This window comes from Saccopteryx leptura, chromosome 4, assembly GCF_036850995.1.
Source record: "Saccopteryx leptura isolate mSacLep1 chromosome 4, mSacLep1_pri_phased_curated, whole genome shotgun sequence".
NCBI classification, from domain to species: domain Eukaryota; kingdom Metazoa; phylum Chordata; class Mammalia; order Chiroptera; family Emballonuridae; genus Saccopteryx; species Saccopteryx leptura.
The window spans coordinates 36,020,887-36,042,322 of NC_089506.1; the positions used below are offsets into that span (position 1 = coordinate 36,020,887).

A 21,436-nucleotide genomic window follows, 5' to 3' on the forward strand; every position below is an offset into this window, starting at 1 on the left:
AGGGAAATTAACTTGAATTCTCTTTGATATACTGAGTGTGAATAACCAAAGCAAAAACAGGTACAATTGTTATTATTAGAAAGCATGGTTCTTAATAAATCAAGCATCCTGATTTGAGAAATATTAAAGCAAATACATCTGTTTTAAGTAATTTTAGTTTTTTAACAAATGAACCTTCCATGAAGCCCCAGCTGGCAGGACGTGGAGCGACACACTAGTCAGGGTGACCTGGGGTGTTAGGGATGGAACACGGCCTGAAATGTGGTAAGAGTAGGGTTATAATTTAATCAACTTTACTAGACCTGTCTGGAAAAGAACCGTCAGAAAAGAAGTGAATCATCAACCAGGAATGGAAGTCCAGGGAATCAGACTTGGCAGAGCGTATTTAGCATGTTGAGGGGTGTCACCAGCAGTGAAGGTGGGGACAAAGGGGAAGGAGGGGACAAAGGGGAAGAGGGGGTCAAGGAGAGAGGATGAGGGGAGAAGGTGAGAAGGGGGCAGAGAGGAAGAGAACAGTCTCCGTTGAGAGGGCTCTCTCGCAGGACACAGAAGACATTGGATTGTAAACACTGCTCATGAATGAGCCGATTTCACCTCTTTAAAGTATGACCTTCCCACTTTGTGCTTCCTTTGGGAACTTCCTTGGCTATTCAAGGCCTTTCACATTTCCAATAAAATTTCTGAACGTTCACATCCACATTCTCAGTCTTGCTGGGACCACCCAGAACTGCTGATCAGTGCAGAGTGCGTGCACTTTCCAGGCAGGAAGGAGGGGGCGACCAGGCAGGGCTAAGAGGACGTGCTGTGACACATGGAGGCTGGGGTTCTGCCACCACCTGCATCTCTCCAGGACCGGCCACTCAAGACACCCTGGCAGAGGGGACTCTCCAGAGCAGCATGCCACATGTTCAATTTAGGGTTTTTTTGTATTAAAATTCGTATTTTCCTCAAGCTTCCCATTTTGAAGCACTGACATTAGGTTGCTAATCTGCTGAGCACAGGGGGTCTTTCCCGATGGAGTCTGAGATCCCCCTTGAGGATGAGGATGTCTGCGCCTCTTAATGCCGACCTACCTGTGCATCTTAGCACTGACAGAGCATGACGACCAATCAATGAATTAATGTCCCTTAGTTCAAAATTTCCCTCTTTTTAAATAAGATTTCTCCTCACACTCTAATTTTTACAGGAACTGTTTTCACTGTATAGTCTATAAATAAAAATATGTATACAAAGAGATTGTAGATGTAATCAGCAAACGTTGGTAACAAATACAATTCAAACATTATGCCGTAAAGAAGAAAGTTATCGCCTGACCTGTGGTGGCGCAGTGGATAAAGCATCAACCTGGAAACACTGAGGTTGCCGGTTCAAAACCCTGGGCTTGCCTGGTCAAGGCACATATGGGAGTTGATGCTTCCTGCTTCTCCCCCCTTCTTTCTCTCTCTCTCTCTCCCCTCTCTATAATGAATAAATTAAAAATCTTAAAAATAATAATAATTTAAAAAAAAGAAGAAGAAAGTTACCTATGGACGCAAAGAAAATGATAGCCAGGAAGTCACGAATAGGCTCGATGTAAGACACAATCTCCTCGGTGACCATGTGGCCTTGTGAAGAGATGAGTGCTCCAGCCAGGAAGCAGCCCAGCTCCATGGAGACATCCAACAACTCCGTGACCTGGGGCAGAGGGAAGGACCACATGTTACACACGCAGTGCCACCAGTTAACAACAGCTTCCGCCAAAGTATATAGAATTCACACCCAAAGACAGCCTGTTGGTCTAGCAGAACCAGCACAATCACACTGTGAAAATAAACTCACTGTACATCTGGGAAGTCCCCAGCAGGGCCTCTGTGGGGGTGACCCGAGAGATGACATGTGGAAACTAACATTAGTGGAATTAACCAACAGGGAGAAAAATTAACTTAAAATATTGAAAACAATAATTCATGTAGATCGCTATGACATTTCTGAATTAGAGTATTTTCCAAACTTATTTTAAGTATTTGTGACATATTTTCTTTACCTTGAATCAATGAACAGCCTGACCGTGGCTTAAAAAATGTATACAAAACATTTCCCATTGCCAACTCAAACCACTTCAAGAAAGCAGACACAGCTAATGAGAAATCACCTGGAGATGGCAGAAAGCCAGAGGGAAGCACCAACAATCTAGAAATGACTAGATTCAACAATGCCAGATTCAGAGAATAGTCATGGTTTATCAGGTTTCTGGCTATATAGTTAGTACTGTTAAATGCAAAGCTTCCGACTTCTTGATGTGACATTACTGATTTAAAAAAACTGGAAAGTAGATGTTTTTTCATTCGAGACAGTAGAACTACAGATGATAACAGCAACAAATAGAAAAATGAACTTTTGAAGAAATACCACTTACAATAGCATCAAAACTCATCAAACGCCTAAGAATAAATAACAAAAGTGTACGAGCTCCACAACAAACACTACGAAACACTGCTGTGATGCTCAGATGAGGACCTCAGTGGACAGAGGCTGTGACGCTCAGATGAGGACCTCAGTGGACAGAGGCTGTGACGCTCAGATGAGGACCTCAGTGGACAGAGGCTGTGACGCTCAGATGAGGACCTCAGTGGACAGAGGGCGTATGCTGCACTCAGGGAGGAAGTCCTGGAATCACGAAAGGTCAGCCTTCCCCAAATGGCCTACAGACTCACTGGAACTGCAGCAAAACTGGCTTGTGTGTGAAAATTGACTAGTTGAATTTAAAAACTTATGTGGACCCTGGAAAGACCACAAAGACAGCCAAGACAACCCAGACAGAGAAGGGAGTTGGGCACTACACTGCCAGATGTCCGGGCAGGTGAGCTGGCCACAGGGGCGGAGTGGAGGGTCCGAAACGCACATGCTCACCCCAGCACTCACGTGGCCTCTTGGTTTCTGACAAGGTGACCCTGCACAACAGCGGGGGAGGAGTCTTTCAGCATATGGTGTGGGGAAAAGCGTGTGAAAAATGAAGTCTTTCCACTTCCTTACATTATGTGCTATCTTCACCTCCAGATGAACTGTAGATCTTAAGAAGTAAAGCAGTAACATTTCTAGAGTACACTAGGGAAAATCTTCATGATCCAGGGGTAGGCAAAGGTCTTTTACACTTAATATAAAAAGTGCTAACCGTAAAAAAGTTGGTAACTTTATGTTATTAAAATTAAGAATATCTGTTTACCAAAAAATACCATTAAGCAAGTGAAAAGTCATAAACTAAGAGTTATTAGCAAAAATACATCTGACATAGAATATTATTCAGCCATAAAATAGAATGAAGTGCTGAAACATGCTACAGCCTGAATAAGCCTTTCAAACATGCCATGTGAAAGAAGCCAGACACAAAAGGCCACATCTTATATGATCCCCTTTATATAAGATGTCCAGAAGATGCAAATCGGTAAGAACAGGAAGTAGATTAATGGTTACTAGGGGGTGGGGGACAGACAGAATTGAGAGATAAGGGGTTTTTTAGGGAGTGATAGAAATTGGTTCAAGAATTGGATAGCGATGATGGTTACATAGCTTTGTGAATATGCTGAAAAACACTGAATTCAATTTTAAAAATCTGACAAAAAAATCTGCCAGAACATATAAAAAATTCCTACAAATGAATAAGAAAATAACCAACCCAAAAGAAAAATAACCTCAAGACTCTAACAGGCACATTCCTAAGGAGGATGTTCATGTGGCTAACAAGCACATGGCAAGGTGCTCACACCATCAGTCATCAAAGAAATGAAAATAAAACCCCAACAAGATACTACCACCACCTAACAGAATGGTTAAAATTACAAAGACCAACAATACAGAGAAACTGAACCTTCACACAGTACTGGTAAGGGTGCAAACCAGTATAACTACTTGGAGAAACCAGTATGGAAAATTACTAAAGTTAAACATGTGCATACCCTATGATCCAAAGACCCCACTCCTAGATATATACTCATCAGAAATGAAATCACATGTCCATCAAAGAACATATATGAGAATGTGTATAGCAGCTTCATTCATAACAGCCCTAAATGAAAAAGAACCCTAATAGCTAAAAATAGAAAGGATGAATTGTGAAGTGCTCACATAATGGTATACCTCACAACAATAAATGAACAGTGAGTCTGCAGAGGAATTATACAAGTATCTAACATGCAAAATGCCTAACGCCTAACACAATACCTGGCAATTGTAGCGGGTGCTCAGTAATTATTGTCGAATAAAGAAAGAAAGCTAAGAACCAATGACTGGGGAATTATTTTAACTTATGTAACCATTGGGAATTGGCAAGAAAGTCATACAGAGAAGACAAATTTGCTGGATGCTATTTTCAAAGAGAAAAATACTCTGGAATGGTCTAGTTTCATTTTTTGCATGTATCTTTTCAATCTTCCCAACATCATTTATTGAATAGATTGTCTTTACCCCAATGTATATCCTTGCCTCCTTTGTCAAATATATTTTTTTAATTTTTTAATTTTTATTTTATTTATTCATTTTTAGAGAGGAGAGAGAGACAGAGAGAGAGGGAGAGAGAGGAGAGAGAGACAGAGAGAGAGAAGGGGGGAGGAGCTGGAAGCATCAACTCCCATATGTGCCTTGACCAGGCAAGCCCAGGGTTTTGAACCAGCGGCCTCAGCATTCCAGGTCAATGCTTTATCCACTGAGCCACCACAGGTCAGGCTCCTTTGTCAAATATTAATTGACCATAAAGGTATGGGTTGATTTCTAGGCTCTCTATTCTGTTCCATTGATCCGTATGTCTGTTTTTATGCCAATACCATGCTATTTTGATTACTACTAGTAATAATGTTACTAGTAGTAGTATAATATTTTGATGACCTAGTAGTATAGTTTGATATAAGGTAGCATGATTCCTCCAACTTTGTTTTTCTTTCTTAAGATTGCTGTGGCTAGCACCCATTTATGTTAAAAACTCTCAGCAAAGCGGAAACGGAACATAACTCAATGTTATAAAGGCCATATATGACAAACCCACAGGCAACATCGTACTCAATGGGCAAAAACTACAAGCATTTCCCTTAAGATCAGGAACAAGACAGGGTCAACAGCTATTACCACTCTTACTCAATATAGTAATGGAAGTCCTAACCACAGCAATCAGACAAGAAAAAACAAACAAACGGTATTCAAATTGGAAAGGAAGAAATAAAACTGTCATTATTTGTAGATGATATGATACTGTATACAGAGAACATTAAAGATTCCACCAAAAAACTACTAGAACTGATCAGTGAATTCAGTCAAGTAGCAGGATACAAAATAAATATCCAGAAATCACTCAAAAATAACACTGGGGAACAAATTTTTTTTTTCATTTTCTGTTGCATAAGGTTCTAGAACTGTTTCTATATACTTCTGCATTGCTGATTCCAAATCTGAAATCTGGTTTTTGGTGCATGCTCTAGTTTTTATACAATTTTAATTTCTTTTTGTTACAGTTAATGGCATGCATTGGTTTTTAAATTGGAGTTAAAGAGCAACAACTCTTGGATTGAACATAACCACAAGGCAATTAATGTTTTACAAACATCACTTTTACATAATTATAGTTGTTTTTAAATGTAAAAATTATTATCTGATAAAAACACCCTCTTATTTTGTTTTAGGATTGAATCATGGCTTCTTTGAGTAGGCGTAAATGTAAGAATAGTCATGACACCTTCTGTTATATAGGTGGCTGTTACACACTTCAACATCAAAGGCACAATATTTCATCATTTGTGATACGTCCATATATTGTCTATTTTCAAGTTCCCCTTGGCAATCAAGACAAGAATTGGGCTCCTCATATTGTGTCATAATTGTGAGAAAATGCTTCATGACTGGACAAAAGGAAAACGCAAAGGAATGCCTTTTGGTATTCCCATGGTTTGACATGAACCTAAGGACCACAGCAGTGACTGTTATTTCTGTCTGATCCATACAAAGGGCACTGGCAAGAAAAAAAAGGCATATGATCACATATCCTAATATTCCTTCAGCAATACGACCTATCCCACACTCTGAGACACTCCCGGTTCCAGTTTTCAATGTTTTTTTTTCCCCTAGGGACGAAGAAAGTGAACATGGTGATCAAGTATATTTTGATAAATGCATGAGGAAATGGTCGTAGAATCTGAAGGGTCTTCTTCTGATGCCAGTAGTCATTAACCCCTCAACAGTTTAGCCAACCCGAAATGAATGACTTAGTAAGAGATTTGGGCCTATCAAAGAAAGCAGCTGAGTTATTAGCCTCCAGTCTTCAAGAAAAGAATGTATTTCACCAGTCAGCTAAAGTATCCCATTTCAGGAAGCATAAACAAATTTTTGTGGACTTTTCTTCTGAAGACAAACGCTTTGTTTACTGTCATGATATCAGTGGTCTTCTCAGCCAGCTAGGTGTTGCCACATACAATCCAACAGAATGGTGGCTATTTCTTGACAGCTCTAAATGGAGTCTGAAATGTGTTCTCCTACACAACGGTCATGTTTATCCAGCAGTTCCAACTGGTTATTCAACTCATCTGCGAGAAGATTATAATGACATAAAAATTGTCCTTGACTTTATGAAGTATAAGGAGCATAACTGGACCATTTGTATGGATCTTAAAATGGTAAATTTCCTGCTAGGACAAGAGAGGTTTCACAAAGTATCCTTGCTTTCTGTGTTTGTGGGACAGCCAAGCTCGGGAGAAACACTGGACACAGAAGGAGTGGCCAAAACGTGGAGCTCTGGAAGTAGGGATGCAAAATATTGTGAATAAACCTATAGTTAATCGAGACAGGATCATTTTCCCCCCACTTCACATCAAACTTGGCTTAATGAAGCAGTTTGTTCAGACTTTGAATAGAGAAAGTGAATGCTTTCAACATATTATTTCTGCTTTTCCTGCTTTGTCTTTCGAGACGATAAAAAGCAGGTGTATTAGATGGACCTCAAATTCGAACCCTCATACGTGACGAAGAATTTGCCAGGAAGATGAATAAAGAGGAGAAAGCAGCATGGCGTCTTTTGTAGCAGTTACAAAAAACTTCCTTGGCAACAAAAAAGCAGAAAACTATGAACTTCTGGTTCAAAGGATGCTGTTGGCTTTCCGCGACATTGGATGTAACATGAGTGTTAAGATTCACTTCCTCAACTTGATAAGTTTCCCAAAAATCTTGGAGCTGTTAGTGATGATCAGAGTACTGCTGGAGCATCAAACGAGATTGTCCTCAACAAGTATACAACTGCAAGAGCTACAAATGCAAATTTTTGCCTGAATAGAATTTAAATAAGTTTTGTGCAAATTTTATGTTTAAAATAAGTGTTTTAATATGTTCTATTTTGAAATTGTAGACAAATTATGATGCAATCATATCTTTTAGTGTATTAGTGTATTTACTGCATTATATAAATTATTATATTTTCACAAAGACGATGCCCAAGAAGACATTCTACTTCATTATGTTAAACTAAATGTTGAAAATTTTACAGTAAGATGAAAACCTAAATTTTGAATTGCAAAAAAACTGTAGCTTACAGAGAAAAACTAATGTCAGATTTGAGATCACACTCAAATTAGGTAAGAACAGTATTTTTGTGGATGCAACAAAATTGTGTTCCCCAGTGTAATCTATCAAAAAGAGAAACTAAGAAAAAAATACCATTCACAATTGCTTCAAAAAGAATAAAATATCCAGGAATATATTTAACCAAGGATGTAGAAAACCTGTACTTGATGTTCCATCACTTATTATTTTTAACTTATTCATTGATTTTATTTTATTTATTATTTTTTTTAGCAAGAGAGACAGAGAGGGACAGACAGGAATGGGTAGAGATGAGAAGCATCAACTCACTATGGCACTTCAGTTGTTCATTGACTGCTTTCTTATATGTGCCTTGACCAGGAGGCTCCAGATGAGCCAGTGGCTGCCTGCTCAAGCCAGAGACCTTGGGCTCAAGCCAGAAACCTTGGATTTCAAGCCAGTGACCCTTGGCTTAAGCCAGCAACCGTGGGGTCATGTCCATTATCCCATACTCAAGCCAGATGAGCCCGCACTCAGTAGGCAACCTCGGGGCTACAAACCTGGTCCTCAGCATCCCAGGTTGACATTCCATCCACTGCACCACTGCCTGGTCAGGCACTAATTCACTAATTTTGGAGAGAGTGAGGGGAAGAAAGACAGACAGACAGAAACATCAATCTGTTCCTGTATGTACACTAACTGGGAATTGAACTGTCAACCTCTGCACATTAAGACGATGCTTTAACTAACTGGGCTATCCTACAAGGTCCTAAAAGACTTGGAAAATTACAAGACATTGAAGAAAAAAAATGAAGAAGACACAAATAAGTGGAAGCAGATACTGTGTTCTTGAAAAGGAAGAAGTAACATCATTAAAATGTCCATATTACCCAAAGCAATCTATAGAATCAGTGCAATTCCTATTAAGATACTAATGGTGTATTTCACAGAACTAGAACAAATATTCCAAAACTTTATATGGAAACACTAAAAATTATTTTTAAACTGTTAATCTTGTATCAGATACAAAGCTGTTTGAAAGTCTAAGACAGAGTAACAAGGTTTGACACTGGTGGCTTTTCATTCTCACTGCAGACTTGTTTTTTAATGTAGCACTCACAGATATCATTTTAGCAAAGTGCTTAAGAGTATGAGTTAAAACAGTTAAATAGGTTTAACTCATATTAATATTAATGGGTAGCATAATAACTGTGCACAAAATAAAAAATACTAATAAGTGTTTAAATATTATTAAAATAAAAAGATAATGAACCGACCACAAGCTTTCAGTGAACAGATTATAAATCAGATTTATAAATAATAGATATTTTGAGAATTACCGTTAACATTAAAAAGATGAAAGCAGAGATTCCTAAGATAAGGATTTCTTTGTTCCCTTTGCTTTCCATATGCAGCTTTCGATAATATGGTCCTATGAGATAAGTCTTTATTACAAGACATAACAGAAAAACAGCAGCTAACGAAAAAAGAATCTGACCAATCAAAACCAGTATTTGTAGTATTTCCATGACAATGCTAGGAAAAAAAAAAGAGAGAGACATGTTATTTTACCTCCTAACATATTTCTTTAAAGCCCAATAAAACGATCTTCCACTTTTTTCAATGTTGCAAAATAAATAACCCAAATCACATACATTTTTACTTATAAATATTACAATAAAACATCAATCATATTAACCTCAGAAATTTTTGTTTAAATCAAATACAGAAACTAGATTATTTTGCAATCAATACTTTAAAGCAAATACATTTTACAGAATTAAAAAAAAAATTTTATGAGAGAGAGAGAGAGAGACAGGAGAGGAAAAAAAAGGGAGGAGAGAGATGAGAAGCATTAACTCACAGTTGCATCACTTCAGTTGTTCATTGATTGCTTCTCCTATGTGCCTTGAGAGGGGAGGGAGAAAGGGCACAAGCTGAGCCAGTGACCCCTTGCTCAAGCCAGTGACCCCATGCTCAAGCCGGTGATCATGCACTCAAGCTGGTGAACCTGCGTCCAAGCCAATGAGCCCGTGCTCAAGCCTACAACCTCAGGGCTTCAAGCTGGGAAATGCTCTATCCACTGCACTATCACTGGTTACGCATATTTTATAGGATTTTATGACTCTTCACTGACAGCTTGTTTATCTTAATCAACGATAGATGATAAAATTCTTTCTTAGAAATGAATTCCCATTTGAAATTCTTTGTAAGGCAATAGTCAACCTGCAACATCACACTGCAGGCTTACCATTATAACTATAACTAAAGAATTCCAGTGACTTTCAGCAAAATACTCCCTTATCCTAAGCCAGAACTCTGAATTTTATGTATATCATTTAGCCATCAAGAAGAGGATTTTGTACTAAGCTCTTTTTACAACATGCTATTTAGATTTTGAATATATTCTTAAGATCTCAGCCTGAAGACCTTCACAAGGCATTATTATATATTTGCAGCATTTACAATAATATACATATTTTCTTAAATTTAGCTCGCCACCATATTTGGGAAACCATTCCATCCAAAATTCAGTTTAAAAGTTCTCAATGGAAGAATACAAATCTGACCTCAGTAGTCCCCTCATCCATAGTTTTGCTTTACTGGTTTCAGGTGCCCACAGTCAACCACAGCCCAAAATATTACATGAAAAATTCCAAGAAACACTAATTCATAAGTTTTCAAAATATTTTCATTGATTTTAGAGAGAGCAGGAGGAAGAGGGGAGAGAGAGAGAGAAAGATCAATTTGTTGTTCCATTTATTTAAGCATTAACTGCTTGTTTGTTTGTTTTTTTCACCTGAAACCTATATGAGCTTATCAACGAGTGTCACCCCAATTAAGTCAATAAACAAGTAGTCAAAAAGTCTCAGGGTACATCTGCCTCTCACTTACTGCCTGTGGACATTTGTGGAAAGGTGGGAGGCTCAGAGAGTCATCCATGTAAAGCTAGTGGAGTTTGTATTCGCCCTGACTGGGGATTCAACCCTCAACCTTAATGTATCGGGACAAGGCTCTACCCAGTTGAGTTACCCAGCCAGGGCCCAATTCATGTTTTAACTGTCAACTGTTCTGAGCAGCACTATTAAATCCATCCTGCTCTGTCCCACCCAGTGTGTGAATCATCCCTTTGTCCGGTGTATCCACACTGTATACGCTACCTGCCTGTTAGTCACTCAGTAGCCATCTCAGCTATCAGATCCTCTGTCTTGGTATTGTAGTGCTTGTGTTCCAGTAATCCCTATTTTATGTAATCACGGTCCCAAAGTGCAAGAGTAGTGATGCTGCCAATTCAGATACACCAAAGAGAAGCTGTAAAGTGCTTTCTTTAAGTACAAAGGTATGAATGTATAGAAAATAACATAGCATATATAGGGTTTGGTACTATCCATGGTTCCTAGCATCCACGGAGGGTCCTGGAACATATCCCCACAGATAAGAGGGGACTACTGTGATAAGAGAATTCATCACTGCAGTCATGCTTAAAATAGCAGCGCAGGACACAAATTGCAAGTTGCTCGTGATTACTTAGGGGAATCAGAACAGAACTGGGCTTGCAGCAAAGAAGCAAAGTCACTGTGAATGATTCCACGGCTGTTAATGAAGTGGGGGAGCCGGTGTGAGAAATCAGGGTCTGCAGCCCCGGCAGCAATAGACATGTGCTCGCTGTGACAGAATAAAGTAGGCTGGGTCTACCTCAAATTCCTGACCAGTCTTCCACATCCTAGTAGCAGACTGCCGAACTAACTGCTTACCCCACACGTCAACACACGACAAGGTGAGTGCTATACCCCTCAGCCTGGTCCTGTCCAGCACCAGGGCATCCCTTCCCCGGTACCATCATCTCCCTGCAAAACCATGATAACTTCCTAGCTCATTTTATTCACGCTTCACAGAGGCTGAAACAACACACTGGGTACCTCAAGCAGAAGCCCGAAACTCCTGTGACATTCAGCTGAGCCCAGACTTCTTCATCCAGCGGCACGCTCCACTCCTCTTCACCCCAGGAGCAGCTACACCAGCCTCTGCTCCGCAGGCCATGCCCTTTCCAGTTACACACGGGCCCAGTGCACCCCACTCCCCCACCTCCCAGGTTCTCCCCACCCACTGACTCAGCTGTGTCCTTCACAGGTCAGCCTCAAAGTCAACTGCTCAGAGGCCTTGCCAATCTGAAGCGGTCATCTGTTAACTGACTCGTCACCCCTCTGTAATTCTCTGTATAACACTTACCTATTCTAGCATCTTCTTGTTGACCACTCACTTACTCATCATCCATTATCTTTCCCAGACACTACAGCAACTCCCTCAGAGGGGGCCATCCTCCCCCGCGCAAGGCATGTGACAAGAGGTCTAGTCTTAGTCCAGTTTGATTTAGCTGATAATGAGATTGCAGCCACGTAAGACTTGCATTTCTCATGACTATCCTGACACAGCCGCCCTACCAGACAAGTGTTGTCACCATCCCCATCTTACAGACAGAAAAGTGAAGGCAAAGGCCAAGCCACTGCTCCAAGTCATGTGCCAGGCATCTATCTGGCTCCAGGGTCTGTGCTCCTAGTTGCTGCACATGTTCCGCCATCACCATGCCCAGAGCTTGCATTCAGGTCTACTTCCCAACTGTCTGGGTTTTTTTTAAGTGAGAGGAGACAGACAGACTTTAACAAGTGCCCCAACCAGGATCCACCTGGCAATCCCCATCTGGGGCTGACGCTCAAGTCAACCAAGCTTGTTCTCAGTGTATGACACTGATGCTCAAACCATCTGAGCTATCTATCCTCAGTGCCAGGGGCCGATGTTTGAAACAATCGAGCCTCTACTGGCTGCAACAGGGAAGAGAAAGAGAAAGGGTAGAGGGAGAGGAAGAGAAGCAGATAGTTGCTTCGCACATGTGCCCTGACTGAGGATTGAAACCTGGATGTCCGCCTGCCGGGCCAATGCTCTATCCACTGAGCAAATTGGCCAGGGCCCCAATTGTCTATCAAACGTACTGTGGTGAGAATAAAATAGTCAAACAGCTCAGAAAGGTACTATTCTGCATCTTCATTTCTCCATTTACCGTGTTTTGGCAAAGTTTCTATGACAGCACAAGCCTCACTCATTTCAACAGTTGAGTCAGTATTCCATCATGTGTCTGTGCCATCATTTTCTCAGCCAGACACTTGGGCTGTTCTAGGTTCTTGATGTACTGGATGATGAGCTTCTGTGAGGACACTCGTGTGCAACAGTCTGCATTTGACAGACACTGCCAAACCGGCTGCCGGGAAGGCTGCTCCAATTTCCACCCCCAACCTCAGGGTGCCATTATTCAATCCTGGGCATCATCCCACTTTTAAAGGTTTGCAATCTGAGCGGGGTGGGGGGGAGCTCCAGCCAAGCCAGTGACCCCTTGCTCAAGCCAGTGACCTTGGGCTTCAAGCCAGCGACCATGGGGTCATGTCTATGATCCCCATGCTCAAGCTGGTGAGCCTGCGCTCAAGTTGGATGAGTCCATGCTCAAGCCGGCGACCTTGGGGTTTCAAACCTGGGTCCTCAGCGTCCCAGGCCAACACTCTACCCACTACACCACCACCTGGTCAGGCTGCAAGATTGTAATTCTAATAATTCAAATCAATTTATATTTTTTAAAAAACTATTCTTTATCATAGTCTCTGTGTTCTGCTCATTACCTGTGAAATATCTGGGGAAAAGAAGTTAATTCTTTCCTTCGGGAAAGATCAAGATAAGGTCTGAATAAAGCTTACAAAAGAAACAGAGTTTTTATTAACATTACAACTGATTTTATTTATTTTTTACTATAAATTTTCTGTTTATCGAAATTAGAAAAGGTTTTCCCAAATTATATAAAAATGTATAGTAGACAATAAAAGTACCATAATCTATTACTCAACTCATAGAGAGCCATTAATACCTTTTTATACACTTGTTTTATATATATATGTATATATATACATATATATATACGCACAGAGATGCATTTCCAGTCTCTCCATTTTCTTCTTCATGTAGTTGAAATAAGTTTGCATATAATTTTAACAGCTTTGATATAATTCTCATTCCATTCAAAGTATACAATTCAATGGTTTCCTAGTATATTCACAAATTTGTACAGCCATTGCCACAATCAATTTCAGAACATATTTACCACCCCAAAAAGAAACCCTGTATCCATTAGCATTCACTCCCTACTCTCTCTCTCCCAGAGCTGGGCAATCACAGATCTCCTTTCTGTCCCTATAGATTTGCTCATTCAGACATTTAATGTAAACAGAATCATACAATATGTGACCCTTTGTGACTGGCTTCTTTCACTTAGCAACAACGTTTTCAAGGTCTATCCAAGTTGCAGCATGTGTCAGTACCTCGTTCCTTTCATGGCTGAGTAACATTGAATTGTATGGTCATAGCACATTATGACTAATGCTGCCATGAACATTCATGCACAAGTTTTTATTGCAGTAAAATATTCATAACATAAAATTTACCACTTTAACCATTTCAAAGTGTCTAATTCATGGCATTAAGGACATGCACATTGTTGTGCTACTATCACCCCACACCTGGGTTTTTAAGTTGAATAGCTGAGTCATATGGTAACTCTGTGTTTAATCTTTTGAGAAATATTGTATATGATTTTGCCTTTTTACAGCTTACTATAATATAGAGCAATTTTCCATGTTATTAAAACTCCTGGTAAACATGACATTTCATGACTAAATTGGAACAAGCTGGCGTCAATGAAATTAACAACTATATGGAATTAAATTTTTTAATTGGGAAAATAAAAAAACCTTTTAAAGTTGTCTGATTGATACAATGTCATATAGCAACAGTTTTACCTATCTGTAACTGATTGGAAAGTTTGGTAACAAGAATGTCACATCTGTGCTTTGTAAGTGCTCTGTGACTCTTTGCTGAGGTTCTACTTTCTGTTTGCTAAGTAGATTCTGACCTTTACAGGTAATAATTTATTGTACACTTCTTAAATAGAACTCAAATGATTTTCAACTAAAGTTACAAATCCTCCTTTTGCTATCCAAAGTTTTCTTTGTTACTTTTCTTGAAATCTGTAGCCAGAGGAATAAGAACTAACTCTGAATAAAATTGTGACTACAAGTGTTGCATTTCTGATAGCTAAAAAAATTAGATCAAAGGAAAATGACCTCTTCAATAAACTATCTTTAATAGTTACATATACAACGGACTGGTTTATCTGCTTTATGTGGTCCTCTCCTGTAATCCTCACACAGTACATGAGGTAGGTCCTATTTCCATACTTTCCCCATGTAACAGGCGAGAACACTGAAGCCCAGAGAGGTTCAGTAAGTTGCCAAAGCTGGCAAATGGCCGAGCTGGAGCTCCAGGGTAGCCTTGCTTGAGGACCTAAGCCTTAACTTCAGTTAGACGGCATTCATTTTTAACATACCTGACTTATCTGAGAGCAGAGAAGAGATCTTAATCATTCTGGGATTGCTGAAACTTAATATAATATCTGGTAAAGGTAAATACTAAAATATACAAAATATTTCTGCCCCACCCATCTGCAATGAGGTGGTTTGTCAGTGCTCCACTTGGGTAGAACCTAGCAGGGGAATGAATACAGTGTCACACCACACCTCAATGAGGGACTGCTTATTTTAAAAAATACGATGAATAGGATTTAGATACTCATAATAAACAAATGTCCAGGATATAACTGAAAATTACTTATCACCCCAACAATCAAGGGAAAAAAAACACAATTGAATGAGAAAAGAAAATAAACAAATTACAACATCAAGACAAATCATTGTTAGAATTATCTGACAGCATTTAAAGCAGCCACCATAAAATTGATTCAATAGCAATTAAAAATTCTCTTGACAGCCCTGGCCGGTTGGCTCAGTGGTAGAGCGTGGGCCTGGCGTGCAGGAGTCCCGGGTTCGATTTCCGGCCAAGGCACACAGGAGAGGCGCCCATCTGCTTCTCCACCCCTCCCCCTCTCCTTCCTCTCTGTCTCTCTCTTCCCCTCCCGCAGCGAGGCTCCATTGGAGCAAAGATGGCCTGGGCGCTGGGGATGGCTCCTTGGCCTCTGCCTCAGGCGCTAGAGTGGCCCTGGTCGCAACAGAGCAATGCCCCGGATGGGCAGAGCATCGCCCCCTGGTGGGCATGCCGGGTGGATCCTGGTCGGGCGCATGCGGGAGTCTGTCTGATTGCCTCCCGTTTCCAGCTTCAGAAAAATACAAAAAAAAAAAAAGAATCTCTTGACAAATAAAAAAAAATCTCAGAAAAAAAACAATAGTTATAAAAAGAAGAACCAGCCTGCCTGACCAGGCTGTGGCACAGTGGATAGGGCATTGGCACAGGATGCAGAGGACCCATGTTCAAAACCCTGAGGTCACTGGCTTGAGTGCAGGGTTGCCAGCTTGAGCATAGGTTCATAGACATGCTTGAGCCCAAAGGTTGCTGGCTTGAAACCCAAAGTCACTAGCTTGAGCAAAGGGTCACTGGCTCAGCTGAAGCCTCCAGGTCAAAGCACATATGAGAAAGCAATCAATGAACAACTAAGGTGCCACAACAAGTTGATGTTTCTCATCTCTCTTCCTGTCTGTCTGTCTGTCCCCGTCTATCCCTATCTTCCTACCCCCTCCTCTCAAAAATAAGAGAAGAGCCAGGTGGAAATTATCCAACTAAACAATAACCAAAATAAAAATCTTGCTGGATAAGCTAAATAGCAGAGTGGAGATGACAGAGGACAGAATCAGTAAACTTCAGGAGAGATCAAAGCAATTTACTCAGTCTGAACAGAGAGAAAATAGACCAGAGAGAGAGAGAGAGATCTCAGAGACTCATGGGACAATAACAAAAGACATTTCTATCACTGGAGTCCCAGAAGGAGAGACAAATGTGACTGAAAAGTTACATGAGAAAATAATGCCTGAAATTCTTAAATTAGACAAGAGACATACGTCTACAGATTCACGCAGCTTAGTGAACACCAAATATGATAAACCAGTGACATAAACTGAATGTTTGTGTCCCTCCCTCAAAATTCATATGTTGAACCTCAATGTGACAGTTTTGGAGGTGGGCCTCTGGGAGGTAATTAGGTTTAGATGAGGTCATACAGATTAGAATAGAAGAAACAAAGTAAATGAGACAGATCTTAGCATTTCAAAGTGGTTCCAAAAGAGATTTCAGAGTCTACTAATTTTTTACCAATAGTATCATTACTATAAGAGATTAAAAGAAATGAATCCTCTGTTGGCCCTGGCCGGTTGGCTCAGTGGTAGAGCATCGGCCCAGCATGTGAAAGTCCTGGGTTCAATTCCCAGTCAGGGCACACAGGAGAAGCACCCATCTGCTTCTCCACCCTTCCCCCTCTCCTTCCTCTCTGTCTCTCTCTTCCCCTCCTGCAGTCAAGGCTCCATTGGAGCAAAATTGGCCCGGGCGCTGAGGACAGCTCCATGGCCTCCGCCTCAGACTAGAATGGCTTTGGCCGCAATGAAGCAACGCCCCAGGTGGGCAGAGCATCACACTCTGGTGGGCATGCCGGGTGGGTGCCAATGGGCACATGCAGGAGTCTGTCTGACTGCCTCCCTGCTTCTAACTTTGGAAAAATATAAAAAATATATATATCCTCTGGAAATATTTAAAACACAATATTTATTATTTATATGCATATAGTGCATTTGCTTAAAATAATTCAGGTTTATGATCCTAACCCACATGCAGCAAGCACACCTTTATATAGGGCACCCTATATTTTGCAAGTGTATTTATTTTCTGGAGGTTATTCTTGTAGTATTTGTATATGCAACCCAAGCTATAACTTTCTGGGTAAATTTATTTTTCCCATTTGGCTTTTCTCACCATATGGTCCCAACTAAGTACAATTTAGGTTCTGGTATCATTTCATCAGGAGAATGGAAAGGAGGATTAGAGAAAATGGTAATGATGATTACCAGGACAACGATAATCACCAGTGATAGCGTGTGCTATGTACACGCTCACTGTATTTCAGGCATTTTATATCATAACTCACTTACCCCAAACTACTCCATTAGGTAACTAATAGAGTAGGAACTCTAACTGACGCCAACCCCACTTTATAGATGACAAAACTAAGAAAGACTGAGGGTAAGTAACTTGCCCAGCCAAGACCCACAAAGCTCGAGCGTGAGCTCAGGAAGTGCTACTCCAGAGCCTCTGCCCTTGGCCCGTGTTACACAAGCTCTGAACATATCTCTGGAAAAAGGTATCAAATAGTATTTTTATAAACAAATAATTTGAAACTAGAAATACAAACTGTTAAGTAATATAGAAAATGTACCTGGAGTATGTACTGGCTCCTGCTTGGATAAGAGTTGGCATGACAGCTATGAATAACCCCAGCTGTACGTCCTGCATAACTAGCATTCCAAGCAACACAGCGCTGTAGTCAAGGTCACCTGCTTAAGCAAAAAGAATCATTAAAAGCAAATGTTTACAGTATTTCAAAGTGGCCCAAGTCAAAATAAAGTCATCATGCTTATTTCCAAAACAATTCAAATAATGTTGATACTCCAAATGAGAATAGACTTTAAAGTTTCTTTGAGAATACCATAACATTTTAAAGATTTTAAAACTTTTTGTAAAGAAAATCTCCCAAATACTTCTACCAGTTGCTTGTTACTTACATAATTATAGAAATATGACATTAGGATAACATAGCATGGCAAATAATATGATAGGCTTGGATAATCATACCAATTTCACTGTGTTCCAAGAACACATGAAACGGCAGTCTCCACCATCAGTCTTTATTTCTTCCCTAAGCTCTGCAAGGAGGACCTGGCGCTATCCCTTTCGGGTCACACCTGCTGGGCAGAGCCTGGCTGCAAGGGTCACTTTCCCTGAAACCCACCATCACCACTACACTGAAGATTCTTCCCCTTTGAGGCAAATGCAGATTTGGTGTAGAAATACTGCCTTATATGGGCAGAACAGAAAAGCAGTAACCAGCACTGGCTGGCAGGACCACACAACTTCTCTGGAAAGAAGAAAATGGTATCTTTTGTGAACTCAATACTTTACACAGGCCTCCAAATGTCTCCATTTTCAACGAACAGTTCTGGCTTTGGAACTTTGTTTTGTACTTTTAAATTGTTTTATTGAATCTATTGGGGTGACGTTGGTTCACAAAACTATACAGGTTTCAAGTGTACAAGTCAACAAAACAGCATCTGCATACTGCACCATGCACCCAGCAGTCTCCTTCCGCCCCATGTTCCTCAGCTTTGCCCACCTCCACCCGCCCACATCCCCTTTCCCTCTGGCTGACACCACACTGTTGTCTGTGTCTGTGTGTTATATACATACACATTTCTTTCTGCTTAATCCTTTCACCTTCTTTCATCTAGCCCCTAAAACCCCTCCCTCTGACAGCTGTCAGTCTGTTCCATGTGTCAGCTTTGAAAGTTTTAAATGGGCTTCTAAACACTAAATTGTCATGCCCCCTAATACATTTTTAAATTTTTTTTATTTGTTTAGGGGAGAGAAAGAGAGAGAAAAGGGAGAGAGAGAGAGAGAGAAGGGGGGAGGAGCAGGAAGCATCAATTCCCATATGTGCCTTGAGCAGGCAAGCCCAGGGTTTCTAACCAGCGACCCTCAGTGTTTCAGGTCGACACTTTATCCACTGCGCCACCACAGGTCAGGCCAATTTTTTTCTTTTAAAAAGAGCTACTATTGATAGTAACATATATTTAAAGATCGATCTCATAATCTTATTTATGTAAAAGAGGCAAAATAACAAAACCAAACAAAATCAAAATCCCTCATCATCACCAAAAATCACATTTTGATTAAAAGTTCAGGTAATCCTTTTAGAAAGCTTGTTTTATTGTATACAGTTAAATTTTTGGTGAATCAACTATCCTGGCTTAGAATTTCAAAAATTTCTAAACAGTAATCATATTAGGTTGTTAGAGTTTTGTATATTTTTTAAAATTTATTTTAGGGAGAAACATCGTTTGTTGGTTCCACTTATTTATGCATTCATTGGTTGATTCTTGTATGGGCCCTGACTGGGGATGGAACCCACAACCTTGGTATATTAGGATGATGCTCTAACCAACTGAGCTTCCTGGCCAGGACAGAGCTTTGTATCTTTGAAGGCTATACAATTTAATAGAGAATGAAGAATAGTTTCCTCATAAGAAATACTGAATATTTTGGACCCTACAAAAATCTACTCTTCAACATACCTTGATGGGCTCATGATAACTGACTCTTGATCTCGGGAAATGTGCTAGGCAGTAAGCTCGCAATGGCACCATGGACATCCTCCCCGACTCCTTACTCCAGATTGAAAAAATTCAGCCTGACCTGTGGTGGCTCAGTGGATAAAGCGTTGACCTGGAATGCTGAGGTTGCCGGTTCGAAACCCTGGGCTTGCCCAGTCAAGGCATATATGGGAGTTGATGCTTCCTGCTCCTCCCCCCTTCTCTAAAATGAATAAATAAAATCTTAAAAAAAAAAAAAAAAAAAGAAAAAATTCAGACTGCACCATTACCATACCCCTTCTTGATTTTGAAAAAAATATAAAATCTCTAATTACATCTCACTTTTAAGAAATATCATTTGCTATACTGCTTAAATTTTGTAAATGTTTTAAACTTTTTGTTCTACAGTGGTACCTTGAGATACGAGTTTAATTCATTCTGTAACCAAGCTCGTAAGTCAGTCAACTCGTATATCAAACAAATGTCTCCCATTTAAAATAACTGAAATAGATTTAATCCATTCCAGCCCTGTGAAACATCCCCAAACCATCCTAAATTATGAAAAAAGACATGTTTTTAATTAAGAAACACACATGTATACTTTACCAATGCATAACAAAATATATGAAATAAAAGAAAAAAGTGTTATTTAGCGCTGTATTCTTACATGACAGACGAGTGTGGCTAACAGAGGTGAATGGCGGAGGAGAGAGGGAGGGAGGAAGGGATGCAGGCACTGTAGACACATAAACTAAAACTGCACTTTAACACTAAATATAAACTAAAACTGCATTTTCTTTACTTTAAACAAAACTAAAACTGCACTTTCTTTACTTAAAATGAAACCACAAAAACTTAATTGTAAAAAATGCACTTTCTTAACTTTAAACTTAACCTAAGCTTAACATTACATATTTTTTATTTCATCATCACCCGTTTTTGCCTTTTTGGCTGCACTTTCACTTGCAGGACTTTTGAATAAAAATCTATCCAAAGAGGTTTGCTTTTGCCTGCCTTTTAAAAGGTTACAGAAATGTGACAAACAAGTGTCATTAAAAAGTGCTGAAGCAAGACCAGTTGAAACTTTTTCTGGATGTTTCTTTTCAATGAAACTTGAAAACATTGCCAGCATGTCTTTAATTTCACTTGTAGAAATCACTTCCTCCGACTCGACCTCCTCCTCACTACTAATCTCTTGCAGAAGCTCCGTATGTTGCATCATCTGTAGTTCCTTCAACTCCTCAGTTGAGAGTTCCTCTTCATGTTCCAAGACAAGCTCATTTACGTCACCCTCATCTACCTCCAGACCCATCGATTTTATGAGGGACACAATCTCCTCCAACGCTTCTACCTTGGTCTTGGTCTCTGGTTCGAATCCTTCAAAGTTCCTGTCTGCAACAACATCAATAACATCAGGCCATAACTTTTTCCATGCTGAGTTCAAGGTTCTTCTTGTAACCTCTTGCCATGACAAGTCTATAATGTGTAAACATATAATGATGTTGTAGTGATCTTTCCAAAACTCTTGAAGGGTTAGAATTGTATTCTCAGTTGCCTCAAAGCAGCAGCGGAACAAGTGCTTTCTATAAAGCTTTTTAAAGTTGGAAATGACCTGCTGATCCATAGGTTGCAAGATTGAAGTCGTGTTGGGTGGGAGGTAGAGGACT

At 40.0% G+C, this 21,436-nt stretch overlaps 1 protein-coding gene across 5 annotated transcripts in view; it reads right to left on the reverse strand.

Moving 5' to 3' along the window:
- The window catches only part of TMCO3 (transmembrane and coiled-coil domains 3), a 66,058-nt gene that overhangs the window by 6,401 nt on the left and 38,221 nt on the right, over window positions 1-21,436 (reverse strand). For 4 of the 5 annotated variants that reach the window (XM_066380498.1, XM_066380499.1, XM_066380500.1 and 1 more), the window contains 3 exons: window positions 17,840-17,960; window positions 8,871-9,066; window positions 1,524-1,674 (listed from right to left, as the gene is read on the reverse strand). In XM_066380498.1, the coding sequence (XP_066236595.1) occupies window positions 1,524-1,674; window positions 8,871-9,066; window positions 17,840-17,960 (468 nt within the window). The remainder of the gene's footprint in view (window positions 1-1,523; window positions 1,675-8,870; window positions 9,067-17,839; window positions 17,961-21,436) is intronic. The other variant, XM_066380502.1, reaches the window with a different exon arrangement.